The sequence below is a fragment of the Natator depressus genome, chromosome 17, assembly GCF_965152275.1.
Source record: "Natator depressus isolate rNatDep1 chromosome 17, rNatDep2.hap1, whole genome shotgun sequence".
In the NCBI taxonomy this organism is placed as follows: domain Eukaryota; kingdom Metazoa; phylum Chordata; order Testudines; family Cheloniidae; genus Natator; species Natator depressus.
Genome location: NC_134250.1, coordinates 15943991 through 15953319, shown reverse-complemented (window position 1 = coordinate 15953319; position 9329 = coordinate 15943991). Strand labels below are relative to the sequence as shown.

General features: G+C 47.9%; 1 protein-coding gene across 1 annotated transcript in view; it reads right to left on the bottom strand.

The window, feature by feature from the left end:
• The window catches only part of CASTOR2 (cytosolic arginine sensor for mTORC1 subunit 2), a 177347-nt gene that overhangs the window by 18067 nt on the left and 149951 nt on the right, over positions 1–9329 (bottom strand). Inside the window, exons 7-8 of the mRNA XM_074974385.1 lie at positions 8778–8860; positions 5030–5124 (exon numbers count right to left, since the gene is read on the bottom strand). Of these exons, the coding sequence (XP_074830486.1) occupies positions 5030–5124; positions 8778–8860 (178 nt within the window). The remainder of the gene's footprint in view (positions 1–5029; positions 5125–8777; positions 8861–9329) is intronic.

The window sequence follows — 9329 nt, the reverse complement described above, 5'->3', positions numbered from 1 at the left end:
CCCTGTTATGGGAGGGTCCCATTGTCCTTGCACAGAAATAAGATGAGTTCCTGTTTCAGCATGGTTAACTTAAGATACAGCAAAAGTGTTGATTCTACTGTTTCAGGTTAGTTTGTGACCACTGCTCAAATATCAGCAGGGCGAGAGATCTGCATTTCATGAAATACACGAAAACCAATGGGAGCTGAGTGCCCAACTCCCTTGGCACCTTTGAAAACGCCATCCTGCAGATTTTCTCGCCCAATCCCACTGATTCGAGGTATGTCTGCACTGCAATCACAGGGGCAATTGCCTTACACAGACATACCCAAGCTGCCATAACAGCAGCGACTGCAGTGAAGACATGCCCTTAGTTTAACCCTAAGTGGGTTACCGGCAAGATCTTGGATGTTTTCCTTTACACCTCCTTCAAGAAAGCGCTTCATTGTTATGAAAATGCAAATAGATCGTTTCCAGGCTAATGGTCAGAGGCAAAAAAACGAACAATGAATTCCCCAAGGTTTGTTGTAAATAAAATTCACATCAGGAGGTTTTCTGTGCAAGGCAGAATCACAAGACGACAAAGCCAACCCCAATTTTGGCCAAGGGGCTTTGAGGACCTGCATTTTGTCCATCTCTTGGCTTAAAAATGAAGAAGTCCACTGAAGCTATGCCAATCATCAACTGATGAGCCAGGCTAAATTTTTCTACTGGCCAGGAATACAAAGAGTCCCAGTTTGAACAGGCTGCCCCCATGGACATCCAGGTTTCCATTGGTGTAGCCTTTTGAACCTCTCACCTGGCCTGCAAGAGCTTCATTTGCCTGAACAAGTTTTATAGTTGTAACAAGCCCAACTGTAGGTAGATATATCAGCTAGGGAAGGCAAAATAAAGCCCCAGCTATAGTTCTGTTTGAGGCCCCTTCCTTGGCACTGGCTTTAACACCACGGAGCAGCTTCAAAACAAGAGCAAAGCAATTAAAACACCTGGTAACAACTGTCAGCAGGTGGGGAGGGTAGAGGATACCTCCTTTCTCCTGGCAGCTGCCCTGCAGCAGGTGCTTCTTTGGCTTTCATAACTCCACCCTAGATCATCAAAGGGATAGGCAGGGCACTTAGGTTCTACCTGTAACCCCTTACATGCCAGGTCTTAAGAGCACTTTTAAGCTTCGTCACCCCTTCCCAGTGTGATTTTTTCCTCAGGCTCTTTAATTCCAGGGACTGGAGGGCTAAGAGGGCCAGTCATGTCAGATCCTACAGCTAATGGGAAGAGATACGAGTTGATTTTCTATTAATATCTATTCACAGACATTCAGCCACGTATTAACAATTCAAATGACCAAGTTTTCTCCCACTATGGTACGTGGGGGAGAAAAACAAGGCCGAACAAGGAACAACCTGCTGTTATAAAACGTTCTCATTTCTGCCAGGTGCACAGAGACCGAGAGACTGTGGAGGGAGGAGGGGGGCAGTTGGGAGGGGACACAAGATGCAAATTTAATCCTTGAGAAACATCTACACGCAGCAGTGCCTGGCCAGGAGGGTTGTCGACATAATGGAGAGTGGGGTCCAAAATCTCCCCCTTATAGAGAAAGGCTTTCTTCCAAGGAACAAACTCAGAGCTTTACTAACACAGACAAGCTTCAAAGCAACTCAGAACATGGGGTAGCCACTGCTAAAGACCTTTCCAGCCTTCAGCAGGCGGAGAGGGGAGATGATCCACCCTTCTCCCGAGGTAAGCTGCCCCCCACAGCAGCTGCTCCTTTAGAGGATCTGACAGTCCTCTCCGTTGTTTCATACATCAGGAAGAGGAGGAAAGGGATGGAAGGAATTAGCTGCTTTTTTCCCATATTTCATCTTAATAGCTCTGGCAGACCCCACCAACTAAAAAGAACTGTCTAAGGATGAGATGTACTCTTGAGGAGAATACCAAATATTTTGGCAAGCCTTTAGAGAGGGATCTCTCCTTGGGACTGAAGAATCCCTGAAGCCGATTGGAGCTGATGTGTGTCTAGAAGAGCTGTCCAAAACAACAGAGCACTCATTGCACAGTCGGAGGACCAGTCTCCAGGCCTCAAAGCCCCTGCAGCCCTGCACCCTATCCAAGGGTGGAGTTCAAGCTAGAGAAGCGGGGCCAGGAATCAAGGTGAGGCCTTGCCAATCAAAGGCCATCTCAAGCCAGGAGACTCAGTGCTGGATGCCCAACCCTCTGGAGTTGAGTCAATTTAGCAAGCTTTCCTCTGTTGCAGTAAGGACTAACTTGCGATGATGCAGCTTGGCAGAGAGTTTTGAGAGGCCAAATGGAACAATTTTCTTTGGCTGGAAAGGGGCTCTGGACAACGTTGTGAAAGAAAATGTTGCAAGGAAAATGCAAGGACACTGATTTCTGCTGGACAGCACGAGTGATCAGTAAACCTCTCTGGGTGGGGAGGTTAAATAGCTGAATTAATCCTGGCCAAGAAGGCAGAAAGCATAAAGGTGTTTGAGGGGGCAAGTGGAGAGAGACTTTTAGATGAGGAAATTGCTGGCAGAATTACTGCAATTGCAATCACTGCAGAATCACTGCAATTGCACGGCTGCAAATGACCAGCAGGTATACGCCGGTAGCAAAATGTATAATTTAAAAGGTCTTGAAGAAATAGCTGCCTTTGCAATCAGAAGCACTCAGCATCTTTTGCCACATACAGAAAACATGCACCTGGACCCACAATGACAACCAGGAATGTGGCACAAAGCTAACAGTATTGACTTTTGAAATGGTGTTTTATTGGCTTATCTTATCAGTGTAGTTAATGTTCAAGAAAATAAGCCAAATGTATACAACAATTTGACCTTTGCTATCTGGAACCATGTTTACTTTGACTCTGTGCACATACGGCCTATGGGCTGTAAATGGGTTGTGTCAACTGTGAAAGGCTGAAGTAATTAATTTTTTAAAAAAAACCCTGAATCTGCTCTTTGAGCTTTTACAGGTCAAAAGTCAGGGCAGTATAATAAGTGTCTGGTGATGTAATGGGAACTGTAATGCAAACAATAAAGGACAGAATTAAAAAAAAAAAACCCAGTCACAGATTTATGTTAGCTGAGATTATCACATGGACTGCTGATTTGCTGTCCTGCTGAGGAACCGATCCAAGCCAAACTCCATCCTGGTTGCATCCTGCAGGTGCAGCATTATTCAAACAAGTGTGGTGATTGTGCATGCAACTGTAGTAACTGTGCATGCAGTCACACAACGGTGTGCATGTTTTCTAGAAAATCCAACCCAGTCCCTCCCCACTGTTTGCACAGTTTCAAACAGAAACCAAACCAGAGGTGGGTTTTCAAATCTAGCCTTTAAGGTGGCAGGTCATGTGGCCCAGGACAGCCAGGGAGCTGAGAAATGGAGCTTTCAGCTCTTTCTGCATTGGCCCAAGGTGGCAGCTTTTTCTACCTGGATTTGCAAAAATACAGATGGAAATTAAAGTGGTACAATCTTCCCCACTTAGGTCAGTGTATCTGGGCTAACACTGGGCATACAGAGCAGAGTGTCCCTAATCTAAACAGAGTCGAGGCCACTGGTTCTCACGGGAAATTCCCGAAAAACATGGCTGACTTGACGTATTGGTAACCAACACATGTTCTTATGAAGAAGCAGTAAGGTGGTAACAGTCTCACCTTTTCATCTTGTTAGAAGGGAGATAAAGATACTGGTCAAACCAGAATACGCCACCTGCACTATAAAACATTGCAATGGCGAAAGGAGCGTGTCCTGATTCTTGTCATGCATAGGTTGTCGGGGCTACCCACAAACTCCTCAATCGCGCCATGTGAGTGGTGCCAGAACGACTGCAAAACTTTGCTCCTTGGCTTCCATGGGCCTACTCACAGGCTTAAGGTGAAGAACATGCTTTGCTGGATTGGGGCCCAAGGGAATGGTCTTAATGACTTGAAAGTGGCTGCTCACGTAAGCAATAATGATTCGCAAGGATTGGGGCCCAAGCCAGGGAGTACAAATTCAGCTGGGATAGGCATTAGCCAGTTCAGATGCTTAGATAAAGTTCCTTAGAGGCCTGCCCAACTGAGCTGGGACTGCAATGAAATCACGCTCTCTGGAAGTATTTGGGGGCCAGACCTAGCTGAAACCTGGAAGCAAAAAGATGCATGAAAGGCAGAACAAACCAAAAATAGGCATTCAAACACTTCAGAGCTTTAGACAATGTTTCTGTCTAAGAATGGGCAAAGACTGAGAGGGGTAACGTCACTTCCCCTGAAACTCTGTTCCCGCTGCGGCATTTCCTGAAGCCACAGCTCTACGGTTTCTGTAAATCATGATGGCAGTAGTAGTATCGTGGAGCACGATTTTCCAAGAACAGAAGGGATGACTAGGAGCCACAACCCCCCGTCCCCCTGCCCCAGTTTACACAGCCTTATAGCCACCATTGCAATGTACTGAAGGGCAAAGGCCATTTGTTTGAGTTAGAGTGTGGATGGAAAGGATTCCAGTGGCAGGAGACCGTCTCAAGAGTGGACTAAGCAATAAGACACACGCACAATAAGCAAGACAAAGAAAATCACAGCTGGCGGGGCTGCACTCTAGCCAGCATACGCAGGACATAAGCTTGGGCTTCCCTCCCCCTTTCCCTGGGATGAGCCATCTCAGCAGTATCCCATCAGCCTCAGCCAGGCTCAGACAGCGGACAGACCTCAAGCTGCTGATGTGCCCAGCTGACCAGCCATGGTAGCCAAGTCTTAGAGACAGGGGTGCAGCAGGGCGGAAGGGTGAAAGTTGACTAGCGATGAGGCACCCCTCAGTCCTCCACCCCACACACTCCCACCCCTCTGACACGGACTTGAATTAAATGGTCACTCAGCAGCAGATGAAAATCATCAGGAAGATCACGCTCAAGCAGAGGAGAGAGGTTTCTGGCCCCTCTGCACTTGGCTACCCCAGGCCCGAGTCACTTTAACAAGCAGTCGTAAAGAGAAATGCCAAGGATTGTTTTCTCGTGGGGGGAAAAAGGACTAGCTCTGCCCTCCTCCTCACACCTCTGAGCTATTCAGATACTTACCAATGCGTGATCGAACTTAAAAGTACTGATGTAGTAGGCTGGGATGTCAGAGGCAGCCAAAGGCTCAGAAATCTGAGCGACAATTCCACATTCATCTAGGGGAAGACAAAGAACAAAAATAATGTTTCCAACAGAGCTCCGCCATGGGAAAGCACTCATAGGTCTAACTAGCCCCTGTCATGATGCCAAAGAAACTGAGAAACCCACCAGCAGTAAGCCTGGGGCATGGGTGCGGGAGACAGGGGTGGGGGGAGCAAAGGGCCATGCCCCCCCAACTTTTGAGAACCTGAACTTGCCAGAAGGGCAACGAGGGGGGAGAGAAATGGGGGCCCAAGCTCCCTTCTTGGCGCTGGAGGGTGGGTGGCATGACAAGAGCAGCGGCAGGCCAAATGGGAGTGAGTGGCGTTGAGACCCCATGTGCGAGGTCGCAATGCCACTCAAATTTGGCCCAGTTTGGTTGCTTGGTCCCCTCACTTTTGCAGTCCTTCCAGTGCTACTGCCTGAGGGTGATTAAAAGTGAGAAAAGGAATTAGAAATACTGAGGATAATGCAACAGCTATACACAATTCCCTAAACAGCTGCTTAATTACAACTGCTTGGCCTTTGAATCCCAGGGTTTCCTGTAGGAATCTGGGTTAAGAGTCTGCGCTAACATGGCTGTTTCATTCCACTGTCTTTTGTGTATTTTCACTTAATCTGGATTCAGACAGCTGCTGAATTACATTTTGGACATATTGTGCCGATTCAAAATACCATGTTAATACTGAAGGGGTATCTCCCTGCTAACGGAACAAGCTCTGAAAAATGAATGGCCAACTCCTCATGTTAAAGGCAGGGAGCTTTTTAGCATGGACCACACTTTAATATATAGAAGCTGTCTCATGGATACCTGCCCTGCCCATGGGCTATCATCCAGCCGTGACTTCCCTGCCCACTGGCTATTGCCCATTCACATTGGTGATCATGTAACATACCTGTGGCATCTACAACAATCGCTTACATGCAAAAGTGACATCAGGGAAGTATTTAACCTCTTTTCAGCTGCTTTTAATGAGACTCAACAGATGGCGTGAGAAGGACACAGACCCATGTGAACAGTCACCTCTCTGCAGGCCTGCAGCACTCCAGACAACGGCTTGACAACTGTGCTGAAGCAGGAACGTCGGTGGCTCTTTATTGTGATGGCCCTTTGCATCTGTCATTCTATCCATTTCCATTGATTAGGCTGTTTTATCATTTCTTACATGCTATTTCCCTTCCGATTTTATTCTCCAAGTGACTTCCCTGTAACTTCGTAATTAGCGACCTGATCAGGTAGATGTGGGGTATTTTTGTTTTTGTGCGTGTGCAAAAAAACAAATACCCTTTGCTTCGATGTGCAGGCTCTTTCCTCCCCCAAACACACACAGTAGCACAAAGCACGCCCCTGGAGGAGTATTTACGGTCTGTTTAACAACTCAAATGAGACGGCAGATGCTTGAAGCAAGAGAAAATAAACTGGGCTCCAAGAGGACACATGTCCCACTAGTAAAAGGCAGTGACCTTCTTGTAGCACGAATAAGAATGGGAGTGACACAGCAGCTCCAGCACATACCTAGTCTCCTCTGCCAAGGCCCTTTGACTGACCCAGGGCCGCCGGTGTGTCTAAATTGCAATCCTAGGGCGCGACTGCAGCTCAAGCATACGCACCGGAGCTAGCTTGAATCGAGAAGTGAAGCCGTGGCTAGCAGGGATGGCCCACACTGAACCATGCACTGCCAGGGTGTCACTGCTCCAGGACCTGAGCTAGTTTGATTAAAGGTAGCTCAGGTGTGTCTGCCCTAACTGCAGCCCCCCACCAGGACTTCAGTATAGACAGATCCACAGACACAGTGAAGCACGTGGTATCCAGCCGCCATTCCAAGAAATGGTAAACGGAGCTGGGACTCCAGCCTTTCAGTAAGGGAAAGCCTGAGCACCCAACCAATTTGGAGTGCTAATTCTCATCCCCTCTCTTTACCAGTTGGGGCTGCTCTGAATCACACGCTAGTCTATCATTAGCAAAGTCTGCCCTTTCCCAACTGCTTGTACTGCAGGCATCGCTTTGCGTTGCGAACGGCTGAGGTTTGCCCAGGAAATATTTTGGCATGTCAACACTTTAACCACCCATAACCATCATCGCTAAAGCTCCTGTCCCCAGTCCTTGGTCCAAAGGCCAGAAGTGGTTTAGGAATGTTTGGTTTGAGGTCAGTGGAAGGTAACAAAACTAGATCAAAAAGGACATTGGAACTTGGAACCCATCTCTTCTGCCCTACGGAGTGATTGCCTATCTGACAAACACCTACAGCACAATCTCAGCCAACCGGTTTCTTCCTGTGTGGAATCAGAGCTGAGTAGGGTTGCAGAATTGGGTCCACACCTATGCTCAAATGCTCCTGTTCAGCTCATGTAGAAAATGGGACTGTTCTTGGGAGCAAGCGCTGCAGGATCAGGCCCAATAAGCAGGAACAACATACTGCGTTATTTGCCACACCTCCTCTTTTTCCTACTGGATCAATATAAATCCCAAAAACGTATGCACACAACACTAATACTCAGAAGTATTTTCAGGGGTCTAACGAGAAACCACGAATGAGATTCAAAGCTCCCTCATGGGCCCTTCCCTCTGCGTTCCTCCTTCCCTCATTAGCGGCAGATAATACACCATCTGACCTGCATCTGAGAAGGACTAAATGCTGGACGTCTCTTAGCCTTACCCACATGAACCCTGTATCTGCCACAGTGACTGGTGTTCATGCTGACCTAGTGGCCCGGGCACCTTACTCACTTGAAATCCTAGGATAAGCCTCTGCTGCATCAAAGCTAACTTCCAGTAGCTCAGAGAGACTCTTCTTACTTGATCCTAAGCTCCAAGAACACTTGCTCTAAGCTGACATTACCACCACCAAAAGCCAGTTATTTAAACAAATGGCCAAAATTTTCAAAAGTGACTAGTGATCTTGGGTGCCTCCATCTCTGGGTGCCCAACTTGAGACTTTTTAAAGGACCAAGGTTTTTAAAGGGCGGGTGCTCAGCATTTTCTGAAAGGCAGGCCCCTTTAAAAGGTCTCAAGTTAGACAACTCACCCAAAGTGACAGGTCACTTCTGAAAAGCTTGGGCACTTTCTCCACGCGGTTTCTGCCAGATAGACTGTGTAAAAGCCATGCTGATTTTAAAATGGGATGAGCTAAGAGGGAATTTAGGACCACAATTTAGGGCCACAATTCTGCTCTCACAAACTTGTAAGACTTCGTACTAAATCCACGGAAGCCACGCAGTTGCCCTGGATTTATGCTGGTGGAAGTCAGAGTAATATCTGTCTCCTGGTCTCACTGACGGGTTTCTAAAATGGACTGAGCCAGCCTAGCCTTTTCCTGTTTCACACGGACATGAAAGCTCATGGGCCAAAATTTTTGAAAGCAGGGGCCTAAATGTAGCTAATGCCATAGTCCAGTAATTAAATCTGTTCGGGGGCACGGGGGGGGGGGGAAGAGGGCGGAGGGGCAATGAGAGATACCGCATACACAGCCCTTTTGAAAATCAGACCATTCATCCTTGGGTTTAGTTGTAACTGAACTGGTTTTCAGACTCTTGTTCTCAACTCCACAATAGGCTGAAGACTCTCTAAAAAACAGGCTTAGCCAATGCAATTGTTTCCCCTCCTCCTCCTCCATGTCTACGTGTGAGTGGCTATATTTGCACTTAATTGATTCTCCGACTGTTTACATACCAAAGCCAAGTGGCTGCCCGCCAATCCGAACCATCTTCCAGAGTTCTCCAGATGCACTTGTAAACAACAAATTATTAGGAAACCTATAAAAAAAAAAAAAAGGTGAAAGACTGTAATTAAAAATACAGTAAAAGCTGTTTTATCTGGCATGTTGGGGCAATGGGAGGTGCCGGTAAGTGAAAAATGCCAGTTAATTAAGAGGGAGGGGGTTGGGGTGTGGGAGGTCAGATCTGGGGGTGGTGCTCACTTTGGGCGGCTCCCTATAAGTGGTGACCTGTCCTGGCTGCTCCTAAGCGGCGGTGCGGCAGGTGGCTCTGCGTGCTGCCTCCACCTGCAGACACCACCCCCGCAGCTCCCATTGGCTGCGGTTCCCAGCCAATGGGAGCTGCGGAGCTAGTGCTCGGGAGGAGCGGGTGGGGGCAGTGCGCAGAGCCACCTGCTGTGCCTCTGGCTAGGAGCAGCCGGGACAGGTCGCTGCTTGCGGGGAGCTACCTGAGGTGAGCGGCTCCAAGATCCAGCACCACGCATCCCCTCCTGCACCAAAACTCTCTC